General features: G+C 40.8%; 1 protein-coding gene across 8 annotated transcripts in view; it reads left to right on the plus strand.

Moving 5' to 3' along the window:
* Positions 1 to 26,769, plus strand: part of DOCK3 (dedicator of cytokinesis 3) — a 185,598-nt gene that overhangs the window by 78,630 nt on the left and 80,199 nt on the right. For all 8 annotated transcript variants that reach the window (XM_066558288.1, XM_066558290.1, XM_066558291.1 and 5 more), the window contains exons 10-13: positions 14,577 to 14,658; positions 19,074 to 19,134; positions 21,127 to 21,274; positions 25,814 to 25,902. In XM_066558288.1, coding sequence (XP_066414385.1) covers positions 14,577 to 14,658; positions 19,074 to 19,134; positions 21,127 to 21,274; positions 25,814 to 25,902 — 380 coding nt within the window. The remainder of the gene's footprint in view (positions 1 to 14,576; positions 14,659 to 19,073; positions 19,135 to 21,126; positions 21,275 to 25,813; positions 25,903 to 26,769) is intronic.

Below are 26,769 nucleotides of genomic sequence, written 5' to 3' on the forward strand. Positions count from 1 at the left end.
CTGAGTTTTGGTAAAAGCATTTCCTGGCATTCACTTGCTGCCATAGTCAAAACTCTCCTAGTTTTCAGCAGTTAGATTTAGATTTGTTTCAAAGTGAGGGAAGAGCCTCAGAATGTTCCTTCCTCTCTTAGGAAGAAAGCTCAGAGTAAGTGAGAACAGTTTTGTATCTCTTCAGAGAACATCCCACTGAAAATTGGTCTATATTAGAAAGCTCTGATGACTTGATGGTATTCCTGAAATCCAGCCTAAACCTCCCCTGACACAGCTCCAGCCCCTCCCTGCTGTCCCTGGGCACAGAGAGCAGAGATTGGTTCCCTCCCCTCCCCTGTCCCTCAGGAGGATGCTGGAGGCTCCACTGAGGTCTCCCCTCAGTCTCCTCCAGGCTGAACAAGCCAGGGGCCCTCAGCTGCTCCTCACAAGGCTCCTCCTCCAGACCCTTCCCATCTCTGCAGCTTTTGACTCTCCAGTGGATGGAGTTTAGGATGTGCCTATGATTCCTCTCTTGAGAGAATTACCAGAAAATAGCTATTAAGAGGGAAAGATGAAAATGGAAAACCAAACAGAAAAGATACACCCAACTAGTTCCTACTGCAAAGCAATAAAATATTAAATAATTGAGATGAGAAAAGCTGCCAGGAAGAGGAAGGGACAGGCAGACAAGCTGCTGCCAGCAGAAATTGCTGTGAAAGATGAATTGTCTTGGGCTGCAGTTTGTATGTAAACACTGAGTGCAGAGCCTTAAGGAAAAGGTTTTGCCAGTGATTAAAAAAAAAGGAAATAATCATTATAATGAGAAAAAGCACAAAGAGTGGTCCAGGCAAATTTAAATACATATAGTAATGCCTTTTTGTGCAAACAGTTGTTATTACTTAGCTCTTTGAATTGAGCATCAGTGGTCTGCTGTAGTGAAAACAGCATAATTTTTACATTTTCTTACAACCCAAAGGGTGCTGGGGAAGAAATGTGTAATGAGGCTGAGCTCTGTTTTGGAGAAGAAACCAGAAAACAGACAAACACATTGCTGCAAATTTAGAATGATGTTTTTATATCTACTTTAAAACATTTTCTCTCCTCTCGGGAAATAGTACATTAAGGTAAAAAACCCAAGCAAGGCTTCTGCACACTGCACTCTAAATGAAAGGGACAGATTGACTTCTGAAATGGTTTGGAGGTTGATAAATTTCTTACCCAAGCAGCTCGTGCTGGAGGCTGAGTGGCTTTCAGCATTACTGCCTTGGACATGTGCTGGATTACAAACCTCCCTGAACCTGCTGGTGCCAAGAGCTATTTCCCAGGGAGGTTAAGTGAAGAATTGCTGAAAGTTCCAGTGTTTTTCAAGGGCTGAAGCAACAGCATGCACCAGGTGGGGATTAGCAATCAGAAGTTTGGAGCAGCAGCTGAAATACCTTTTGAGGTGGTTCCCAGGTTCTGAGTACAAAAATGTTCCTGTGTTTGATGGTTGTCAGCAAAGGAGGAGCAGGCAAAGGGTGACAGTGGGGAGCTGTGGACAGCAGAATAACAGCACTGCCAGCAGAGGGGTCAGACCTAGAGGTAAACACAAGGAAAAAGTTACTTCACTTTTAACCTGACAGAAATATAGAAAGTAATACTTCTAAGTAAATAGAACTTGAAGGCTCAGATTTAAAAAGGGATTAAAGCTTATTTGTCTGTTTTAAAGTATTTGGGATTTCTTTTTTTCTTGCATACAAAATACACTAGTCTAGCAACTTTGTGACTCAGCTTTAATACCTCAGTTTGTTTGCTGAGTGGAAATTACTGGAAAATGATGTGATAATTGATGTAGTTTGGATTATAGCCAGTGATTATACCCCACTGGGAGATGTACCTTGGCATGAATGATCATGGAGTGATGGAGTTGAGAGTAGCAGCAAAGAAAATGTTACTGGAAAGATGGCGACCTCAGTAAGGAAGGTGCCAGTAAAGATCAAATAGAGATAGGTAAACTGATATGGAGAAAAGCTATTGGAGAGTTGTGTTTCTGAATGATACTGTGAAAGAGCACAGAAGCAAATTGTTTGAGTATGAAGGAAAAATTAAATATATGGAGACAACAAAAAGTCTGTATCATGTTCTGTGGTTGGAAAGGCAGTATAAAACAGGACAAATGAAATTGTACAAACAGGGACAGGAAGAGACAGAAACTTGTAGAAAAAAATGGAACTACTAAAGGGCATCAAGGACAAAAAAACAAAAGAATAATTCTATAATGCTTTACCAGCAAAAAACGTTTTGGTTTTTTTTTTTTTTTACAAAATGAAGAAATAGCTGAACAGATTAAAGGGGACATTAAGCCATGAGCAGATGTTTCCAAGATAGCTGGAGTATTTAATGGCTGTTTTGCCTCAATCTCCATAAGAAGGTCAGCTGCAATCCGATGACAAATGTGAAAAGTTGTGGAACAAATAAACTACTTGTTAGCACTAAGCAGCTAACAAGATGGTAAGTAAAAGTCAACATAGATTTGTCAAGCACAAATCACATCAGAGCCAACTAATTTTGTTCTGTTATATGGCAATGCACCTCCTGCCTCAACAGAAGAGAAGTATTAAACTGGATAGAATAAAGAGATACAGGCTGCATTAACTGCTCTAAAGGAGCTGGAAACTGGTAGACAAAGGGATGCAGAGTGTTGTCTGTGCTAGAAAGATGCAACAAATAATAGATATATTTACATTTCTTGACATTTTTAGCATGATTTTGATGAGTGAAAATAAATTAAATTCAGTAAAAGAATGAGGTTTAGATACCTATATAATAACTTTATTTTTCCAGGAAATGCATGGAATTATGCATAACTTAAAAAAATGACACATTCAGACATATGATAGTGGGATTTTTTCTGAAAATAAATTTGTTAAGTCCATTCTAACTGTCATAGAAACCCAGAGGGGTTTGGGTTGGAAGGGACCTAAAAGGCCATCTTGTTCCACCCCCTGCCATGGACAGGGACACCTTCTACTCTCCCAGGCTGCTCCAAGCCCTGTCCAGCCCAGCCTTGGACATTCCCAGGGATCCAGGGTTTCTCTGGGCAGCCTGTGCCAGGGCCTCCCTACCCCCACAGGGGAGAATTTATTCCTGATATCTCATCTGAACCCCCACTCTCAGTGTAAAGCCATTCCCCCCGGTCCTCTCACTCCAGCCCTTGTGAAGAGTCCCTCTCCATCTTTCCTGTAGACTCCCTTCAAGTTCTGGAAGGGGCAGCTAGGTTACCCTGAAGCCTTCTCTTTTCCAGGCTGAGCAATCCCAGTTCTGTCAGCCTTTTGAGTATGGAAAAGGAGAAATAAATTTATGTCTTATTTTTTCTTTATAAAGTTTATGTTTAAACATGGGAATGTTTTTCATTCTGCCTGCATCCTCAACCAGTTACCCTATTTCACACACCACTGGGATTTAAAATTTTCTCGTCATCTAGAAATATCCTTAATTATGGAGAGTGAATAGAACAAAAGAGAAACTCTGATGTGATTGAATTTGAAGATCTGGGGGCCTAAGCAGTAATTATGCATGAGAGATGGTGTTGTGCATATTTCTGCTGGTAACTCCTCCACCTGCCTCCTCCTACTCACTGAGCCTTTGCCATTCCCGTTATAGCAGCGACCTCGTCGTGACTGGGGGATTGGGAGATGTGCTCAGTGCCTGTGCTGCTGCTGCTGCTGCTGGGACTCACTGAGCAAGTCCATGTGGGCATTTCTCATACAGCAACTGTTCAAACCCTTTGTTGAGAGACCAGGTGCTCTCTGCAGTGTCTGTTTTAAATAGCTGCCATGTCTTTGGGGTGAGACAGGATTGTAAACACTGCAACACGGGCCAGGAGTTTGATTGGGAAACATCTATTTCAGTGTTAAAATTTAAAAGCAGTAGCCAAAATGAGAAAATATATAAGCTTGCTCTTTAAAGCTCTTGCTAATAGGTGATACAGAAAGATGTTTTTTGTGGAAATGTTCTCAGCTTGTGGGTGGATGATGGGGAGAATGTGAGCAGTACAGTCTGTCCCAAGTCTTGTCTTAAGGATTTAGCACCATTGACAAAGCAGTTCTCAGGAGAGAAACATGGTTTGGAAACATAATTATGGACTGAAAAAATGCCCTGGGTCTACAGCAGGATAGTTGGATTCAGCTGCTCAAAAGTCATCTGACATAAAATCATCTGCCCCTATTTTTCAAGGCTGAGTCAAATGTTCAGTGGCAGTGTTTGGCTGTCAGTACTGCTCTGTGGTGGGGTTTGGTGGTAACTGCAGAGGTAATGGAGATAATGATTTCCTATTTGTAATTTCTCTCTGGATCTTGGGTCATTTTCCAACCAAATTATTTTCTGTGATAAAAATCAGCAGACAAATGTGTAAATAGTTCAAGATACTAAAGGGATAAAACTATGAGAGAACGTAGTTATCAATTTAAATGTGTCCTTGTAAACAAGTAAACTTCTGGTGCATGACCAACCTGGGTTTGGTTTAACCAGTGTGTGAGTGTTAGAAGTTTTCTCAAGCTGCTACTCATTTGTGTAACCTGGTCCTGTAGAAGTCCCAATACTGCACTTGAGTGGCCAGGAAGGCTGGAAAAAGAAAATGTTTGTGCCAGCGTTTAGGTAGAGTAGAATGAAATGCACCACTTGGAAACACTGGATTTAGAAATGATGAATTTGTAGGGAATTTGATTTTCACTCTTTCTGTAGTAGGAGTTTCTGAGACACAGTATTCCTGGTTCAGACGTCAGAATACAAATCTGTACCAAGCTGCTGAAGGTTACCTTGACAAATTTGACAGGAATCCCTCATCTCTGTTTGTATTTGTTGATGGCCGTTAGCTCCATGGTTCTTATCATCATTTAGTCTTTTTTTTTAATTCCTTTTTAACTGTCAATAGGAATGTATATCAGCTACTAAAAAAATGTTAGCAGGAACAGTGTAGCTAAAATTACATTGTGCTTACACATGCCATCTTGAATAATTTTCCTGTAGCACTTGCTAATTGCAGACAATTAGCACTCAGGAGCTTTCATTTCAAACACTGAGCCAACATGTGAAATGCAATGGCAAATTTCCCACAGGTCCTGTCCAGGAAGGGGTTTGAGTCCCCTCAAAGCTCTGATGTGCAGGATCAGCATCCTTAATGCAGGAACACCTGTACAGAGCAGCCCTGCCTGCCCAAGCAGGGCTGTAGAACTTGTACACGTTCTGGACACCAGAATCTGCTTGGGCAGATGGAGAGAGGGGGAGCAGGTAAAATAAAAAAGAGTAAGACTGGCATTAATAAAGTCAGAAAGAGGAAAGAAGGCTCACTGGGTAGGTAAATATGGTTGAAGTTGAATAGCTGAAGGAGAAGTTGTTAATTAACGTGGAAGGATCCCCAGTAAAAACTGTGTCAGCCTGACTGCATTCTCTCCCAGGATGTGGAACTGACCTGAAGATCCTTTTTCTGAATTGTTTCTCTCAAGTAATGGCTCTGGGAGTGCTGGGACAATGTGTGGGCATTTATCCCCAGTTAATTGCTTTAAAATATTATCATGCTCCTTTATTGCCAGTTGCTATGTAAGGAAGTAGAAAATTATATTTTACTTTTATTGTGCAATATGCGCTAAATTTTCCTTTTGTTATGTTTTTAATAGCATAGCTATTTTAAAATAGCAAAGTTATCTCATTCACTGTCAGTATACTGATTTGGCTGCTGGGAAAAAATAACTTTGTATCACTCAGAATTACTTCTTTAATATTTAGAAAATTTCTTAGGGATTAACCTTACCAACTAATGAGATTTTTCTTCTGCTTAGTCATGAAAAAACCCATCTTTATATTTTTACCTGTCTTTTAGCAATCTGATCTATTGGGATAGCTAATCCTCCATCAGCTCCTCCTGTACTTCAGTTTGTTGTGGCTTTAGTATTTCAAGGGCAGTATTTTTCTGAGTTTTGTGCCATAGATAATTCATAGCAATTGTAATGGGAGCAGCATGAGCTTTTCACCCTGCTCAAGGTGAACTTCCTCAAAAGCTAAGCAAGCATTAAGAAATATTGCTCCCCACAGCAATGGCCTTGTTCTGGTCACTGCAGTGACCATGGAAAATGTGTGTGTCTCTGAAGTCTGCTGCACACAGACAGCTGGTAGAATATGGAACTTCTACAAAACACAAGTTTTGTCATCACTAAGACAAAACCTGTGGAGTATTTTATAAGGTTTGTTAGTGGGTAGATTTTTAGAAAAGGACACAGGAGGAGTGATGCATTTTAATTTTCTTTATTGATTGCTTCAGCTGACTTTCATTACCTGGATCTCTCTGGAATCTGCATTTGCTTGGTTTTCCTATTTATTCTCTGTCTTGTTAATAGTGTATGCAAATGAAACTGCTGCTGTCTGGATTTGTATATGAAAGTTGCTGTAAGAAATGTAAGTGGTGTTATTAAATATGTTAATTCTTTTCTATAAAATTACTGGTTTTCCTAGTTCCTATGGAATTATTAATATGTAGCTATTCCAAAGCAGGAGCTTTTACAAATATCCATCTTATTTTGAATCTCTCACTACCACCATCCCCCTTCCCCCACAAGTGGGGGCTTTTTTTTGGTTGGGGATCAAGTATGACATAGAAATAGGCAGGGATATAGAGTTTTCTACAGGATTATTTTGATTTTTTAGCTGTTTAACAGGAATAAATCAGTGAGTTGCAGGCATTGGAACTTCCTCCCTTTCCTGCTCAGGAGGAATTGACAATGTGTTGTGAACACACGGCTGGAAGAAATTCTGCTCACGTGAGGGGCAGCAGGGAAATCTGTGTTGTTTAGATGTGTAACTGAGCTCAGAGAAAGCACTTCCAAGTAATTTTCTGTCTGTAAGAAGGCTCAGTGGATGGAATCCTCTTGTGCTTCAGCTCTTTCTGTGGGGAAATTCCCCCTTAAAAGCCAGGTCTGTGTTCCTGACAGAAATTGTCATGTGCAGAGCTCTTGTAGAGCAGGAATTAAATGTGACAGCTGCCGTACCAGACCTCAGAACCATTAGCTTCTCCCAGGGTAGAGATGGTGATAAAATCCTTATTCTACAAAATACCTGTAATCCAAAATTAGAAGTCTTCCCTGCAAAGCTTCCCTCACCTGCCACCTGGCAGGGTCAGTCTGCCTTGCCTTCCATTAGTTAAAATCACTGTCACTGGGGAATTGCACTCAATGACTGAAGTCTCTCTGTCTTTTCTGTCTTTTCTTTTTTCTTTTTTTTTTCTTTTTTTTTTTTTTTAATAGAAGCCTTTTCTAGTTGACAGAATTCCTTTCAGGAACAAAAATATGTACCTTTCATGATGGAAATAACAGAAAAATCCTTATGATAGTGTCAAATGTTCAAGTGTGGCAGAGTCACAAGAAGCCAAGGAGAATGTAATTGGTGCTTGGCTCCCTTTCCCCTGCAAGCCTCAATAACACTTTAACATTGTGGTGGTTTTCCCTTGAATGTGGCAAAAGAAATGACAGGTAGTTATTTTCACTATTTTCTGTTTCCATGGAAACCCAGTGTTTGCAGTAACAGTCTTACTGTAAGCTCTGTAATCCTCCCCTGGGGCTTCTCGCCAATGTGGTAATTTAATAATTCATGAGCATTAAGCCCAAATTTGCTAGGAAGCAAACTGTGTTGCTTGGAGCCGTTTTCTCAGGGCCAGATTGATTTCCCTCACAGATTCAGTGTTCTTTTCTCTAAGATGTCTTTATAAAATACACTCCATAAACCAAAGCCATGTACTGTGCCTCAGTTGTTTGTGGAAGCGGGGTTATTGCAGAGCTGCTGGATAAGACAGCTCAGGAAAGAACTCTCCTGCCTCCCCCAGCAAAAGAAAAGGGGAAAAACCAAACACACTGTGTGAGCACTTGCCTGAAAAGGAAGATTGTTAGGCAGTCCATGAGTCACTGTTGAGACAGTGAGCAAACTGAAAGTTCAGCAGGGGTGATGCTCCTGTCTGCAGGGCTCGGCAGTGCCCGCTGTCCATGATGGATTGCTCAAACACTGCTGGGATCTGGGAGATGCTGGTGGTTTACACTGGAATTGAGTTCTTCACAGACATGGCTCCATTCTCTACATATGCTCTGGCTTCTTGTCACTCTCACACTGAGAATGGAGACTCATTCTGTGGAGCTCTGGGAGATTTTGTTATTAGGTCAGTTTTACAGCAGCTGTAAGAGCCTGGATTTTTTTTCCCAAGAGGATGAGCAAAAATTAGCAACTCTAAAAGATAATCATGATGAATAGAAAATAAACTTGAAAAGCTTTTTCAGAGGATACTCCTACTGCTTAAATAATCTTTCAAGAGTAAAACTAATTCTTTTTCACAATGGGAAATTACTAAAATGTTGATATAGGTGTGTGCTTTCTTCATGAACAAGAGATGAAATAAAGCTCATGAAATCAAGTTCAGAAGGCCTGAAGTGAGGCTTGTTTCCTTTTTAGAAAGTTCCCACAGGGTATTCTCAAAAGCATCAGGCTGCAGTGCTGTCCTGATGTGACCGTTTCAATCACTGACTCTGGTAATGTTCTTGCAGTTTACAAACTCGAGAGATTTGAACAAATTTCCAAATTCCAATTTCCAGTTTGGCCAATGGAATGAAAATAAAAGTCTATTTGTTTCTTCTGTGAAGTTGTGCAAGCAAATATGAGAAGCCTCGTGGGGTTATCATTAACTGTATTGCAGGGTGCAGCAGAAATGGAAAGCCAGGACAGTAGAGCCTGATTTTCCCTCAGCCTCCAAAGAGGATGGTGGGGAGCAGTAATTGCTTTCTGGAAAACTGGCTAATGCTGCTCTCCTGGGGCTTTAAAACTTCTGCTCTGCTGGGTCAGTGCACTTCCTTTTTGATACAGGAACAACTTCCCAAGTTAATCCATGCAGATATTAGCTTGACCAAACTGTAAGGTTTTGAGACTGTAGTTCATTTTTCTCTCCACTTCCCCCTCCCACCAAGCCCCAGGGATCTCTTTCATGGTGTTTCTCTTCCAACTTAATTCATGTTTTGAAACAAGCTCCTTTATTTGCAACTTTAAGAAAATGCTTTGATCCTATACCAGTAATTCTTAACATAATTCCATTCATCTGGTCAACATATTGTCCTTGTAGAGCTTGTACACACAGGGGCAGGAAGAATGCAGTGTTTGATGGCACTGTTGAGGTAAACTTCCTGACATGTGGTGTGTGCACCAAGACTGGGATATTTTGAAGGGAATTGTTGGCAAGGTTGAATTGCCATAGAGTGACCAGCTCATCCCAAGCTCTCTCCTGGATGGGCTGTGTGGAGCTTGTTCTTGAGATTTATCTGGGACAAAATAGGGTGCTTTTACAGTAGCATCTTCAAATGTTTATGGTGCTCATATGCCAGCTCAAATGTTAGCCTAGAATTATTGTCAGGCATGTTAACATTCTTTAAAGAAAAGAGAGACATTTTTCAGGAAGGAGGGCAGAGGAGAAATGAAATAATATCATGCTTATCATTTGTTTTTTAAGCAGTAGGACTGAAGGGAGATGAACTGTCCTGGCTAGGTAAGTGCTTGTAGCTTATTCCTGCAAAATTCTGACTTCTGTGGCAGCATTTTCAGATTTTTGTTCCTGACTTTGTATTTTGCATGCAGGCAAGGTTTTACATGATACTAAAAATGTCAGAAAGAAACATGGGGAGGCACCAAGAGAAGATGAAAGTCTAAAATACAAGTTGTTACATGATCTTTTCCACTGCCACGTTACCCCTTCCCTGAGCACTTCTACATGTGTCATGGACCAATATGTATTTTTAAAATAACCTGTGTTCTTAGAAGGGTTGGCCACATGCTAAATTCTGAAAACCCAATTAAATACAGCTTTTGAGAAAGGACTGAAGTATTTTTAATAATATTGGGGGTTTTTAGTGTTCCCCCAGTTTTCTCTGGAAATAAGAAGCACTGAGCAGAATAAGAAAAACTAGGGGCCATTTGTATATTTGTACCTTCTCCCTTTCAGTGGCACATTGGAATGGAGAGGGTGAAGGAGGTTTTGTTTCTAGGAGAAATAGCTGCTGGACCATTACTTAAGACCAGGGAAGGGTATAAAATGTGAGGTTTCTGCCTAAGGAAATTGAAGCCCTAATATGCTGCTGTCTCTGCTTCAGAAAACCAATCTCCTGTTTTTGTTAAAGAATTATTTTTTTTAGTCTGTACTCTTTATCACCAGTCTGTAGGGGGATAAAATATAAGAAAATAAAGATAGTGTAGAAGGTAATCTTACCCCTAAGGAGCTGCAGCTGGGCCAATTATCAAAGGTTAGGAACAGGCCTGACTTTACCAGGCCACAGCTGTGAGCAATGAGAAGAAGATGCTATAAAAGAGTGGGGTGGGTGGTTGAGAGGGAACTGGAGTCAGTGGCTGCTTTGTGAAGAAGAAAGAGTCAGTGCTCTGAGGAGCTGCCCATGAGAAACACCAAGCAGGTGTGGAACTTTTGTGATAAGGAGACAACAGTGTGGAACCCCTGGAATGAGATGCCAGCACCAGTCTCCAAACAGAAAATGGAATTGGAGACTGGTGTTGTGACCTTATTGCAGGGGGTCCATACTTTGGCATTATGCATCTATTAATGCTGTACCTATATTCCCAAATTGGTGCTCAGTCAGGATTTTTGCCTTAAAACTCCCCCAGTAATGAAATGTGCCCATGAATGAACACAAGGGGCTCACCAGTCCAGCCCAAGCTCTTTGCCAGCCCTTTCCTTTTGTTGTCATCTTCACAGATTGTGTGAAGAACATCCCAAACAAACCTCAACCACAAAAACTCCCTGGGGACACAATGCCACTCCTGCTCACCAACAGGAAATTTTGTCCCTGTTTGCCCCCTTTTTCGTGCTGAAAGTGTAACATCCCAAGCCAGTGATGGCTTCCTTCCTTTCTGCGGAGTGCAGTATGGTTCTGCTTTGCAGTCACTTTGGGGGAAGCCAAGAAGTGAGACACTGCTCTCCTTTCACTTTTCCTCCTTTTCAAGTGAAGGAACAAGAAGCTGTTTGACTTTGCTTGTCAGAGCAGTGGTTCTTATATTTGAGTAGCTGTAGCAATTACTAATCATGAGAGTGATTGTAAACCCTGGCTTAGTGCTGCACAAGAGGTGGTTTCACTATGATGTGAATTAGCACAGGAGGAGATGCTGCAATTAGAGTAATTGGAGCTTACTTATAGCATATAGGAGGAAGAGGAATAAATAAGCTTTTGTTTAAGATACTGCTTCTGATGTGGCACCTCTTGGGTCTGAGCTCAGCAGGGTAAAATGTTAATTTTTTTCCTCAGTTTTGATGAATTTATCTCCAATTTTATGCAAAAGAACTGTTTTTGGTGTATATTCAGAATAGCTGAAAACTTGTATTGCGTTGTTGGTTTTAGTTGTGGGTGTTTTGTGGGTTTTTTTGGCTTTGGGCAGCAGTAGGATCGAGCAGTCAGATTGCATCTCAGTACCTCCCATGCTTCATTTCCACCACATTGGCAGTTGTAACTACTGGGTTTTTAATTAATTCCCACATGGAGTTTATTCAGAATTGATATTTCAGTCCTACTAAGCTGGACTTATTGTTGCCTGAATTCTGTGTGTGCTCTCGTCCTTGTGCAGAGAATAAAATTGAGGAAAAGACACACTGGAGACTCAACTTTTCCCAAGGACGTAGCTCTTAAAAGAAGAAATTAAGCTACTGAATTCCCATTAAGTTTCTTGACCCTAAATGCGTGTATTTTTGTCTAAAAACAGACCTGCAATGATAGATGAAGGCAGTGGATTTTCAGGTCATTGGAAACAGGGTTATTCTTCCAGATTTGCTTTGACATAGAAATAAATTTGCAGTTGTAAAATGGGAAGCAGCTGACTAACTAGTTCATAATGTGGGTCACCAGTGTAAAAAAGGTTCCAGTCCTATTCCAGCAGCCCTGACAGCATCAGCACCACTGAGACCTTAGAAAAATAACAGAACAGCAGAACAGAAGTAAACTGTTCTTGATCAATAGTAATATCAAAGCTTAGAGAGAGGAATGCTGGAGATGAGAAACAAGCCCACAAGTTTCGGAGAAGTGATGTGAAAGGAAAAGAGGGAGAACTGGAGCTGGCTTGGTCCTTTGGGGTGGCCTCTTGGCACTGCTGCCTTGTCACTCTCTGCCTCCTGTCCTTGCATCTCCTTTGGCCAAATGCCTCTTCCTGTTCCACAGTTCTCAAATGCTGCAGTTGACTCAAAGTCCCTTTAATTATTTATTCACACAAACTCAAGAGGACTCTAAATTAAGGGGAAGGAATGTAAAGGTTGTTACTGCAGTGGTGCTGGCATAAGGGAACAGGTGATCAATAGGCAGGTGAGAGGGGTGGTGGCTGCTTCATTTCTTGAAAAGCACTGGAATAGAGTGACAGGAACCAGATTTTCTCCATGGCTTTAGTAAGGAAAAGATGAATTGCAAATTTTAAAATAATTCCACTTATTAATGGAGGAAAACCTTGCAAGAGACCATCAAGTGAATCTCCAGAATATCCCTCTTTGGGTGCTTTAAAAGCACACTAAGCAGTCTTTTGTTGATGAATGAAATCCATACAGGCAGCTCAGCTCAAAGACCTGGCAGCCCCTTCCCTGCCATTGTCTGAGGGACAGTCTGCACAGGATTTTGTGTGCCCAGGATTGCGTTCAGCTCCTGTGTGAAAATGAGATGCTCATTAGAGCTGAAATAATAATAAAAGAAACCCTAAAAAAACCTGTTTTGAAAGCTCAAGACTACATCTTACTGGAAATTTAAAATACAATATGTAACATTGATTTATGTGTTAGGTAGATAGAGGCTGTGAAGATGTAGTGTTGTTGTAATGTGACTGTCAGTGTAATATTGTGACTTTCTAGTATTGTCCTGCTCTCCACTTAACACATCACAAAAGTACTGAAAAATGGATTTTACCATATCATTAAAACATTTGGTAAAATGTTCTTAACTTACTGACATCTCAAAAGAATCATGAAATATCTGTTTCTTATGGGTTTCTTTGTGGCATTTCAGCAGTCTCTGGTTATTAGCACTGGTAGCAAATTAATTAAAATTATAACTGAGTGGGGTTGTGGGATACATGGAGATTGGAGTAATAGTGAGTGACAGGGAGAGTGAAACAGCCAGAGAGAGGGATGATCTGAATTGCTGAGCATCATTTACTTACATAAATTATCATGCAAAGGTGTATAATGAGATGTATGGGTCATGCTTGAGAATTAAGGAACATCTTAACAAAAGAATAATTCTGAAAATACATCAGTGTTTATAATGGAAGGTCACATGAACTCACAGCATAAAGCTGTGTGGAAGGGCCAAGAGGTGATGTCTGATAAATCACCGTTAGACTGAGCAGGAGCTTGGCTTCCCCTGTGTGGAACCCCCAGATGTGTGTGTATTCATGGTGCAGGTGTCTCAGTACCAGACTGTTACAGTCTTACAGCTTTAGAACTGCTCCTGAAATGCTGGTGAAAAATTGCACTGTGGGTGAGTTCTACAAAATGATTCCAGCACTTTTTCTTGGATTTTTTAACAGTGTTAAATTACTTATTTGTGTGTGGGGATATCACTGCTATTCCTGCCCTGCAAAAAATGAGCTTCTCTAAAGGGCTCTTTAATGCAGAAAGGTGACAAGAAGCAGTGGCTGTGCACTGAAATCAGGCATTTCCCATGGTCCATGTGCTTTAGCAGCAGGGATGAGTGGCCCTTGCAGCAAGCTGCCAAAGGAGGTAGTGTGAACACTGTGCTTTTCATTTTCTTCAGGCCAAGGTTGGACAATATGCTGGCAAATGTATCAAGTGAAGGTTACTGGAGTTGATGCAGTTGTACTGGATAGGATTGAAAGGATCTGTGATTATTGGAAGATTTAATAATCTCTCTTTAAAGCTCTCTCTTTATTTCTGTGAAAATCTAGGAAAAAATTGTGGTCAATACTTAGGGGACTGTTGCACACTAGGGAAAAATGCTCATCAAACTTACTTTTACACATAAATTCTCTGTCTTAAGAAAAAAATGTGAATATCTATATCTTACCATGCATTGTGAGTATTATTCATTTTGCAGTCTGGCTAAACGTGCTGGTTTTATTCATCAAAGGGCTGCTTAATTTGATTGGTAAGAGTTATATAAATTGAACCTTAATGTATTTGAATTAGTCTTGCTTCTAGAAATGTTCTGTGTTGAAGGAGATTGCTTAATTGGTATTCTTGTAACTTTTAGTTTTGAGTGGATTTTAATGAACTCAGATTTACCAAAGGCAGTGTACCTCTCAGCAAGTTTGCCTTAGCCTTTGCCTGGAGGAGTTGTAATGTATACAGGTCCTGTGCTTCTTATGTTCACATTATTTTAATGTTATTGCATCATGAATATGCATCAACACAATGTTTTCATATGCAGACTACTTACTATTAGAAATCTGTGCTATTCCTTGTAATTTTGTGTAGACAGTGAATACTGTTTTATAGACTTTGGAATTATAGCAACCACTGCATCTTTTTTTAATGAAACCCAAATCTACCTGTATTTTTCTGTTGATGTACAGGAAAAGCTGATTGTTTTTTACCATTGTTTGTTTTTCAGTGAGAGGTTCATGGTGAGGTTAAACAAGAACGGAGGCCCCAGGAACCCGGAGAAGATCGATCGAATGTGTGCACTTTTCACAGTACGTGTCTGTTCCCTTCCTTCCCCCCTCACAGCAGTGGGGTTGGAGGTTTCCTGAGGGGAAGGAAACCCAGTTCTTCCTCTCCAATATAATCAGTAAAGGAGAAATCATTTCTAAGTTTTGTTATGATTTTGGCTAAGTGTTAACATAGAAAGTAAATGTACTTCTAAATTTTTTTATGGCTAAGTGAATATTCTGAAGTACTTGCATTTGTTCCTGCAGATGGTTTGAAATTTTGAATATTTTCATTGGATGTGCTGTGCTCTTTGATAACAGAGCATAGGAAAATGCTGTGATGGCCTGAACCTAAAACAAGGCACTTTTTTCTGAATGAAAATCAGACAAGTGTTTTCCCTTGTCCTGTCCCTATGTGCCCTTGTAAGAAATCGCTTCAGTGCTGGTCTTAAGTTGTGTTCAAAATTCCCACAGAATCAGGTGTCAGACCATCATTTTATCTGCTACTTCTTCTCAGAAAGGATATGAAAATCTAGAGACACTGAAACTTAACAGCTCCTCACAGAATAACTGTAAGGAATCTCAGATCCCAAGTGTGATAAACACCTTCCATCGTGACTCACCTTTAGTTAGTGCACATGCTGGAAGCTCTGTAGCAGGAGTATTTTTACCTGCAGTGAAGAAGAAAGATGGCAGAGCTTTGGTTCTGGCAGTGACACTCCCTGAGGTCAGGCAGGGCTGGACACTGAGCCAGGCATGTTCCCCCAGCACTGTTCCCTTCTCTCCCTTAAGAAGGCAGCAGGATTCCTCCTCTTAGGGAACAGAATAGATCCAGGTGTAAGGATGCTCTGTTCTGTCTCCATCTGGATCTGAGAGCTGCAATCCAAAAGTAGCACTGACCTGGATGCTGACATCAGTAGCAGTTCTGGTTTTGGTACCATCAGTGAGGTGCTGAAAGCTGAATAAACATCAGCAAGGTGACAGTGTCACCTCAGAGATGGTAACTCAAACCCAGAGTCTGCTCTTGCTGAGAGAAGGTGGGCAGGGGTTAAGGTTCAGCACTGATGTCCGAGTCAGGTGAAAGGCAGGAGTGCAGATTTAGGAGCTGCCCTAAGGAATAATCTCAAAAGGCAGCACAGGCTTTGTATCAACTTTGGCACTTTCTGGCCTCTGAGGTTCATCAACGTGAAAAAGATTTTCAGCATCCAGCTTCCCCACCCTGACCCATGCCACACAACCTGGGGTCATGGAACAAGTGTCCTGTTTCTCCCTGTGTGGTGAACAGTGTGAAACAGTTTTGCTCTGGTGATCTGCAAACCAGCCTTTACAGCCTTTAAAAAATAATGATAAATTGCAGCCAGGGCCATAACACAATTCCAGGAGAGGCCTGCTGCATATTCTGAGCAGGGCTAGTGTAGTCCAAGAGCAGGGAGCCCTGGGATTGCAGGATTTGCCAGTGCAGCCCCAGTCCTGACCAGAGATACCTCCTGAGCTCCCTTTCCTATTACTATGCAAAAATGCCCAAGCTGCTGCAGTCTCTGCTCTCCAGGGTGCTCAGACTCCAGCACTGGCTGGTGGAGGTGCTTAGACTCTCACTCTTCTGCTATAGAGTGTGTATTCTACATAACAAAAATTACAATGAATGTATACTCTACATAACAGGAATTATAACTGGAAAAATTATCTGTGCAAAAGATCTCACACTTCTAAAACAGCATTTTTCATCAATGTGTTTAAAGACCTTTCCAAAGTGTAGTAAAAGAGCAATAAATATTTGCTGTTTTGAATAACCATTTTATCTGGTTTGATCTTATGATAATTTCTTAATTATGAAATGCTTCTAAGATAAGATAGTTCTGTGATTTTCAGGTCTTCTCCCAGGCTCGTGTTCATCTTGACTTTAAATCTATTTCTTTATTTCCTTGCCCTACATCACCACACCACAATATCTTTCTAAAACTCTCCTCTTTGCCCAAGGCAAGCAGCCCATATCTTAGATAATTCAAGGGATCCCTGTCTTTTCCTGCTATCTCTGTTACTTCTAAGGGTTCAGCTGTCTCCTTGTGTAAGATATCAAAATTACCCAGGCTTGGGTTTTACATCTGCTGTCATATCACAGCAAAGGTGAGAAACTGCTTGCTCTGAAGATCAAAGCTCACTCAAGCAAACCTCAGCCTCTGCACATGTAAGAAACATTCCTGGGTCTGAATTAAAATGTAACTACACTGTATAAGGTTGTTATTTTTGTTAAATACCTTACTCTCTGTGGCCTGTGAGGTTGGCAGGTGAATTAAATAACTTATTACTGGCAGACAGATATCCTTGATTCCAGTGGTTTGGGGGTTGTTGTGATGGTGTTTGGGTTTTTTAACACACAAACAGACCTTTCTAGAAACCAGCATTGTAAAGAACTAACCATTATTGTAGAGAAACTCTCTTCCATACCCAATAGAGGTGAGAAAATTTAGGGGTGATTTTCTAAAAAGTCATTCAGTTAGAATTATAATGGAATTATGTTGTGTATCAGTCAGTATCATTTAGGAAGCTCAGAAAGATGTGGGAAATACCCACAAATATCCACCCTGGGTGCAGTTCTTAGAGTAAACAGTAAATGTGTTTTATCCTCTCCTGATCCTGGAGATGTACATGGATTCTCTGCAGAGGAATCATCTGAAAACTTCCTCACAGGGGCTGGGGCTTTTGATTGTTTGGTCCATGTCATGGTAGGAATTTCTTGCCTTATAAAAAGCCTGTGCTGTACAAACTGAAATGCAAGGCCATCTGGGCCCACATTTTTTGTCTTCTGCCTGTGACACTTTAGTTGCTTTTCCAATTTCACAAATAAAGTGTGAACCCATCAATATGTTCATGCCCTGCCGTTTTCTGATGTTTTGACAGCTGCCCTTTGAAAAAAATAGTTCTTTAAATTGCTGTTAATTAGAACTGGTAATCTGATGGTATAGTAAAATTCCCCCTGTCAAAGCACAGATATTTTCAGGAATCTATTGCTCTCTAGAGCATTAAGTATTACCTCCAAGTTTTTTTGCTTTTTGAAATGTCTTGTCAGGCATTTCTGAGATTAAAACTATGTCAAATCCCTTTTAGTGTGGAACTTCATGTCTCCAAGACATGCAAGATAAAGGCTACCATATGTTACCCTGGTATGTTGGGTGATGGAGAAAGCCTAGAAAGTGTGTTCCCTTCTTGGTGCAGCAGCAAAATCGAGCCTGAGGAGGAAATGCTAAGGATGGTTGATGTGGCTTCATTTTCTGGCTCTGGAGAGACAGATCTGCTGGTTAGCAGCATCCCAAACAGTGGCTCTGCAGCTCCCTGCATATGCTGCCCTGGGAAATCCAGAGCTGCTTTTAGAGAGCAAGGAGGTACAGCCATGAATTTATTACTTGCCTGCTGTAGTTCAGCAATGTAACACAATTGGGAAGGGATTGAAACTTCTCCTTAGGATAAATTCCCTTTCTGCCTAGTTCTGAGTCACTGTGCCAGCTTTTGTTTGGCTGTGTGGCACTGTAGTCTGGAGTTGCATTGCCATCATTATCTCACTGCTTGGGCTTTGGGTTCTCAAGTCACATGAGAAAGAAATTCCCTGTGTGATTTAAGGTTCATGTTTTAGCTTTCAGCAAAATGCAGGTTTTAATTCTAAATTCATTCAGATTAGGGATGACAGATCTTAGATGTCCACAGTTTAAATTTCTTCCCCTCTTTATATAAAAATAGCATTATTTCCTTTTACAGTGCTTATAATACCACATAGTTGAGGAACTTTTTAAAGAAAACCTCTAAATTTTATCTGAATCAGAAACTGTTGCCGTTAATTTTTGTGTAAGTACTACCTGACAGTGAGATGGCAGCACTCAGTAGAGAAAGAGGCAGCAGCTGTCGCTGTAGAGCACAAGGAGCCTTTTTGCATCAGTCTAAACCAGAGATGAATATTCTCCCAGTACACAGTATCTGTTCAAAGTCTTGTTTGGGAGGTGAGGGGCATAGGGAAAACTGGTTTTTGGGAAGAAATGTTTCTTAGACCTTTCCTGTAACTAAAAAAAAATACAAATGCAGGAGGAATGTCTCAGAAGTTGCTGGTTCTTTATGAAGTTATCAGTGAAAAGTACAAGATACCAAGGAATTGCAATTAAGGTGGCTTCTGACATGTGAATGCAAACTGCTGCAGTAATGAGTTATTGAAAAGTTTCCTAAGTATATTTTCTTAATTTTTTATTTATTTTTAAATTTCTCTCAGAGTTAATAACACTTATTTGTCCTCTTTAACTTCAACTTTCCTTTTGCTCTTCTGTAGGTTCTCTTTTTCCTGTTGTTTGGTTTTTCTTGAAGCTCATTTTTAAAATTCTTGGCCTGCTTTTCTGTAACATGGGATTTCAGAGTTTTCATCCACATTTATAGTTGCAGGCACTTAAGCTGGAATGTCTCTCTTTTTTCTAATCTTTCAGGATCTCAGCAGCAAGGACATGAAGAGGGATTTGTACATAGTTGCCCATGTAATCCGAATAGGTACAGTATGATTTAGTGCTTGAAATGTATGTAATAAACAGAGCTCTTAGAGTGTTCTTAAATGTATGTTTTAATTAGCTGACTTTATAATGATTTATACATTTAGAAAACTCAGTCATAGACTGATTGACATTCAGACCATATGGAGCTAAGTGTTAGAAAGTTACTGGTGACTGTTTAGCAGTGATTTTGTTTTTCTGAGTCTGAAACTGAATTTTTGATTAAACACTACATCTACAGGAGAGGGACAAAGTAAAAAGGCTTTTTGTTTAATGTCTAAAAATTTCAAATGAGATCTTTTTACTGGTGCTATAGCTGGGTTGCAGGGCAGGACATCAGTCTGTGTGACCATCCACATCAAGTAAATCAGAGGCTGTTAGACAAATTTATGTCAAGATTTGTGTGCTGCTGTATCAGTCTGTGGTGCAAATACATATTTTACCCGTGTTAAGTATGATTTATTTTAAATATTAGTCCTGAAATGTTAGCAGTGTATAGTAGGGGCAGCAGAGACAGTTTCCTCAGCTGTATTATTGCAAACAAGTGAGAAGTGCAGTGCCATTCGTGTGTTTCAGGTGACTGAAGAATGGCCAGGCAGTGTTTGCAAGGAAAGGGTTTTTAAGCCTGTTGCCAGCCCAGTCACTGCTCACACCCATTACAGCCACAGGCACCTTTTCTGAAGTACAGCAGCTCTAAGCAGCTTTGTGTGTTGTGCTGGGAATGGCAGTGTGCCTTCAGAGCCACAAATGTGTCAGAGAGGTCAGGGTTTCATTATCTGACTTCCCATATCATAAGAGCCTACACATCAGAATTGCTCTGTTATCACTTGAGGTGATAAATGAAGCCTGTGCAAAGATGCTGTATTAACCTTGATGCAAGGGCTGGACAAATTATTATGTGTAATGTTACAAGTTCACTTTGATTATCTCAGTGATTTTTCTGGCCTTGGCATCTTTTGCTCTATTTAAAAACTGCCTCAGTAATAGGATGTTAATCACTGAGCAGCTTTGCACCTCAGAATTCTCCTTCCTGTGCTCCAAGAAGGATCCATCCAACCATGATAAACAAGCAATATATAATATTACATGTGTTATATGCAATATATCATACATTCCCTTAAAGCAGTTGAATAGCATGAGAATTTGTGCAAATAGTGCACTCTGAGGAAGGAGCACAGTGAATCTCTGTGGGTCTGACTGATGAGTACAGCCATATTCTTGGCTCATCCACAGATGATTTGTAGTCAGCCCAGCTGGATGCAAATGTGTGTCATGGAGCTGCAAATCAAAGCTGGCCAGACATGATGCTTTTCACTTTGCCCTTGGCTGGTTTTGGCTGCGTGAGGTGTAGATTCAAATGGACCTCTGGATTTGAAAAGTTTGAGTGAAGAGCTCTAGTGGGTTGACACCAGGTGCCCTCCGAGCCTCTCTGTCACTCCCCTCATCAGCAGGATGGGGCTGGGGAGTAAATAAGATGGAAGAAAATTCATGGGTGAAGATAAAGGCAGTCTGATAAAGCAAAGGCCATGAGCAGAAGCAAAGGAAAGCAAAGGATTGATTCTCTTCTTTCCATCAGCCATCAGTATCCAGTCACTTCCCAGGAAGCCAGGCTTCAGTCTGTACAAAGCCAAACCTCCCAGTGACCAATGTCCCCACTCCTCCTTTCCCTTGTGCTGCTGAGCAGATGTCACAAGGTTTGGGACATCCCTTGGCCGGTGTGGGTCTGCTGTCCTGGCTGTGTCCCCTCCCAGACCTGCCCCCCAGGCTCCTGGAGAGAGGCAGCCCTGGTGCTGTGCCAGTCCTGCCCAGCATCCCTGGGCTGGCACCAGCACAGCCCAGCCCGTGGGGCTGGGGCAAAAGCACCTCCAGCTCCTCCAGAGCCAGGCAGGAGCGTCACCTGCAGCCTGGGGCTGCAAGTGCTGGCTGTAAGGAGCACAGTAGGCAGGATGTGGCTGTGTGTCTGTCCCTGATGTCTGAGTGTCCCTCCTTTCAGGCCGCATGTTGCTCAATGACTCCAAGAAAGGGCCCCCCCACCTGCACTACCGGCGCCCCTACGGCTGCGCCGTGCTCAGCATCATGGACGTGCTCCAGTCCCTCTCGGAAATCAAGGAGGAAAAGGACTTTGTGCTCAAAGTTTACACGTGAGTAACTCCTAAAAGGAAGTTTTTTGCTTCTTTATTATTCCAGCAGCTCATAAAAACTAATGAATATTATTCACAGATCTTTCAGGTGTGTGGAATGCTTCAGAAATTATTGAATATTGCCCAAATCTATGTGACTTGCAAAGCTGCTCTTTTATTAATGTGAATTATTTAAAATCTGCTGAGCTCAAACCCAAAGAAATGTGCTGCATTTCATCTGATGAAGGGAATAATATCTCATGCCTCATCTGCTGTTCCTTACCACTCATGGTAACCAACAAAAGAAGTAGAAAACAACTGAAGCCAACAGTGTGTGACCAAATTCTCAAAACAAATCAACGTTTTTTGAGCAGGAATCTGTCTTCAGTTATTTGTGATTTTGAACTTTGAACTAACATTCTTATTATGAAATGTGGTCTCACAGTTGTAATGAAGAGGCCACAGACAAACTGTCTGGAGACTGCAGGGAATATTTAAATCCCTTGTCAGTGAGGATAAATACTGGCAAGATCTGCTTTGCAGATGGGCTGAGGCACAGCTGACACTGCTTTGTGGTCTGTGGCCACTGTTGAGAGTAATAAGATAATTTGGTGGGTTATGGAACTTTCTCATTCTTTGGGATGTGCATTCAGCAGCAGAAAATGTGACCTTCAAGGGAAACTAAATGAAAAACTGTCTTACTGTTCACTGAAGATTATTGGGTGTCTCTTCATACATTAGAAATCTCTTAAGTGCAAACAAAAGTCTCTCAGAGTCAGCTCTTTCATTACTCTTTTGCCAGAAGTTATGAAAACTGTAGCAAAAATGTCAAATTATAGAGAAGAAAATGGTCCTCTTTCTTCTCTCTGTCAGTAGAATCTGGCCAGTCTTGGCCTTTTGTTACATTCAGTTCCAGCTTATCTCAGAGCAGTGGGTTTTGGCTGGAGAATTCTATTTGCTTTGTGGATATGGTGTTAATATATTGCAACTGCAACATTTTGAATGTTTACAGAAATGGAACATTCTGATTATTAGATTTCTGTTTTGTCGCCCATTTAATGCTTCTTTAGCTTCTGAAAAATAGAACAGAAAAACCTTGTTGAAACACTGGACTTTGTCAGTGACAAGTGGAGTCACACAGCCTTTAGAGCAGCACAAAGTCTTGGTACAGTGATGGAATAAAAATCTCAGGCAACAGAGCTTCCCTTTTCTTCCTGCTCATCTGCAGAGTTCTGTTAGTGTGGATTCCCTTCACAGCACCCAGAGCACCAACAGTTTCTGCCCAAATGCCTCAGCAGCTTTGCACCAGCTGTTCCTCACCTGGGCAGGGAGAGCCCCTGGCTGAATTCAGCTCTGTAATCAGATGTTTGTAATTCTTTATCACTATTATCACTCTCCTGGGCTGCTGTAAGCCTTGTACATCATTCTTTTATGTTGCTGCTGTTTGCAGTGTTCTGTGTAAACCTCCAGCAGAAATATTCAGGGGGAACATGGATATATCTGAGGGATACCAGCTCATTCCCTTTGCAGCTTTGGTAGCTGTTGGTCTTTCATGACAGAGTTGTCACAGGTTTGTCTCTTGCATCTTCTCTTTGCTCATTCCTTTAGCTAACCTGCCTTTTCCTGTTCATTGGCTGCAATTGAAATGACAGGGTTTTGTCCTTTGGAAATTTAAAGTTGAATATGAGTGCTTTAACAGCCCTGAACTGATTTCCTTACCTGCTGCTCTTATTTTGATTACTGTTAAAATGCCTCAGGCCAATTCCTAAACATCATAAAGATGAAGTAAGGAGAGAGGTGTATTTGTACTTTTCAAGGAGCAGGAAAAAGCATTCCTTTTATACTCTATGTGGTTAAAGCTTACAGCTGCCACAAATGAGGCAGCTAGAAAAGCCTTTTCATAGGGATAAGCTGGAAAAAATTTCAAAGACTGAAAACCTAACAAAGGCTGAAACAAATACATGGTCTGTAAATGGAGACTTCTGCTGAATCCACAAGAGAATGCTTATGGGAGGGGAAGAAAAAATCAATTTACTTCACCAATCTTTCTCAGCTTGCCTTATTATTGTTAAAGATTTATGTCTGAAAAATATTTTTTTCTCACAATTGAGATTTTTCTCTTTGTTAATACCACAGTCATGTTAAAATCTCCCTAAGAGGATAGAATACCACAACTGTAGTTATAAGCTCATTATGCAAAAGCATACTTTTATTATTCTTTATAATATATATGTAAAATAATTTAAAAGTGAGATGAAAGCTAAATTCTCAGTCCATTATTTCTGAAGTAACTTAATATTTTGTATTAATTTTTATCTTTATTGAAATTTTTTGCTCACTGAACGTTAGTCTTTGTGTTCATCTTACAATTCCCCTGAAAACTTCATGCATTTCTCTTCCATATTCACTTTTTCTGGGTTTTTTTTCCTGTCCTATTTTCTTTCAATCTTTTTTTTCCTCTTTCTCCAGCCCTAGATCTTGAAATTCTTCTCTGTTAATGCCTGAATGCCTTTCCCTTTTGCTGTTCTATTGTTGCTGTTTGCCCAGCTGGACAAGAGCTCCCATCCCATTGCTGTCCCCAGCTGCTGTGGGATGGAAAACATTCCAAATGTGCATTTGCTGCACAACCAGCCAGCCTCAAAGGTGAAGGATGGCTCAGGAGTGAATTCTTATTTAAAGGAGAAATAGATTCTTTGATCCACTTGTTATTTGGACAAGTAAATTGTGAGCACAGTAAGACACATTCCAAGTGTTTCCAGGCCAGCCTGTCAAAGCTGGGAGAAGATCTTCCTTCCTGGCACTCAGGAAATGCAAAGTACAACTTCCAATGGCACTTGGTACAAAACTGGCTTTAAGCTGCCTTTAAGTGGATTTTGGGATGACTTGGTTGCAGGTTAATTTGCAGGCATAAGTCACTGGAGGCTGAAACCTATTTTAACTTGCACTGCATAGGCTGGTACAGCAACTAAAAAATGGCCACAAGTTGGACATTTGTTTGTAACTGTGAGGAGGGAGGATGGTTTAGAGTTTGTGCTACAGGTTCTCTCTCTGTTTTTAGGAGAATATTATTTGGTGTAGGATAAATGGCTTCTAATGTGTTGACAATGTGAAGATAATTTTTTTCTTGATGAGTGAGCTGAATTATCACACAACACTACAATTACTGGCAGGGTGTCCTGTCCGTTAGTGCCTTAGCTCTGTTGTGTTTTGGTTTTGAGGGATTGTTTTGGGGGTGCAAATAGAGTCAATTTACCATCCTGGGAAGGATGCCAGGTCACTTCATGCTGATCTGCCTTGTGTGACCTTGTGGGATCTGGTGTCTCCTCCCAGAAGGGACACAGTACTTACAGGAGGTGGGCAGTAGAGCAAGTGAAATATTCTGTGTTTAATTTGTTCCAAGTTGTCTCTGTTCCTTTTGCAGTTCTGAGAACATTTAGGGGTGTCAGTAATTGTGCCATCACAGGCTTTGGGGGTTACCTCATTATTCTTGGCAGCACATGGTTTTGCAAAACTGAAGCTGTAGGAAATTACCAGTTCCTACTTGTAGATAGCCTGAATTCCTTCTGCCATGCTGTTCTTCAGTTACATAATGCAGCAAGAAAAACATCCCCCCTGTCTTCACAGGAGCTGCTGTGTGTCTTACCCTGGCTGTGCTGACATGTTGTACTCTTGGGGGAAGCAAAAAAGGGGAAAAATGGTAATATCCTTGGAGAAGTTTTACAAAGTGGTTTATTTCTCAAAACTCCTAGGAGCTGAAAGCTTGGAGCATTAGCTTTACTTTTTTTTTTAACCTTTAAGAGTCAATAGGACAGAAGTTTAATTAAATGGTTTAATCCAATTGCTTTTCAGGAGAAATGAGATTCACTATTGCTGCTGAGTTAAAAATTGCTGACTTTGTGGGGTATCATTGAATCTTGCCATGGTAATTTAAGTAAAGCACAGATGTATTTAAAATGCAGTTAGACTTGAGCAACATACTGCTTTGCCTTCCTTTTTTACCACTAGCACTGTTTGGGGTAAAGGTGCCATTTTTTTCACATGGGAGAAGGTTATATGGCTCATCTTTCATTTAAAAGCTTGATAAAGAAGGCCACTTCAGTCCTCTGCCTTTCTCTCCCCAGTCTGAGGTCTCTCCCATCCTGTGGGACAGTAGCCTGTGGCCTCAGAATGTGGGAATGGTTTCCTTGGTTCCTGGCTCAGTGGCACTTCAATTCCTGCATGCTGTGCTTTGGATCCTGAACAGAAGTGAATCACTCATTTTCTACATGACAATTCAGATAGAATGTCCAGAGCTTTCTTCATTCTATCATAATCTGAAGAGTGGGACAATGGCTTTTATGACAGAAGAGTCACCACCAGCTCCAAGCGTCCATTGAAGGGACATAACTATTAGACAATATTTTGTTTCCTTCCACTTTTAAAAATAAGAGTTATGTGGGATTTCTCTCATTCATCTGAACCCTACAAGCTTTCATATTATCTCTACAGCAAAGGTGACTGTTGTGTTGTAAGATGGTTCAGTGAAAGCATTTAACTTGAATGAGTGTTCTTTTATTGCAGGTGTACCAATGAGAACGAATGGTGCCAGATCCATGAAAACATCATCCGCAAGTCCAGCACCAAATACACAGCCCCCAGCTCCAACTATGGTAAATATCTCTGGAGCTTGTCAGAGCCACAGCTGAGCATCTCCTCTAGGAAACAGCTGATTATTTGTAGCAGAGAAATGCACTGAGATGGGAGGTTTTCCTTTTGTAGCTAATGACAGATAAATAGGGAAAGTAAAGCCTGTCTTATCTGTTTACCTCATGTAATGGTGTATGCAGTTGCTAATTCAGAGATATCACTGCTCTCCCATTCCCAATGAAGCAGCTCATAGGGTACAGTTCAGCTTCATTACAGCCAGTTCTGCATTCATTACCAAGTGCCTGAATCATGCTGATGTCCAAGTACTGAATTTGTCTTAATTTTGCTTGTTTGCATATTGAGACACTAGTGGAATATGTAGTGCACACTCCCATAGAAGAGATTAAGCACAACAATAAGCAAATAAAACATTTTGCAGATATGGAATTTTACTGTGTGTAAAGCTGGTTTCATTCCCTGCTGCTCCTCCTGTTACAGTTAAAGTTATCCACTAGTCATTAATAAAAGATCTTCCTAAATTCTTTATAACTTTGAAAACTTGAGCAACATGTCTGAACTTCCAAATTTGCTCCACTCCTTTTATACTGGAATTTTTAAGATTTATTTTCATTAGTTTGTTTTTTAATAGCAATCAAGGATATAAAATGAACAAGTTTTCCTCTAATTGTCAAAAGTAGTCAAGGCTGATTTCTAATGAACATGTCTCTTGTGTGCTGTGAAACCTTCTGTACTCACAGCCACCCTCATACATGGTATTCAAAGGGCTTGGATGTTTTCCATGGTTTCAGAGCCTGTGTTTTCCCTGCAGTGCTCTCCTGCCTACCCAGCTGGGCAGTTGCAAGTCCATGTTTTGGCAGCTTTTGAGTACA

Source organism: Molothrus aeneus, chromosome 12 (assembly GCF_037042795.1).
Source record: "Molothrus aeneus isolate 106 chromosome 12, BPBGC_Maene_1.0, whole genome shotgun sequence".
Lineage (NCBI taxonomy): Eukaryota > Metazoa > Chordata > Aves > Passeriformes > Icteridae > Molothrus > Molothrus aeneus.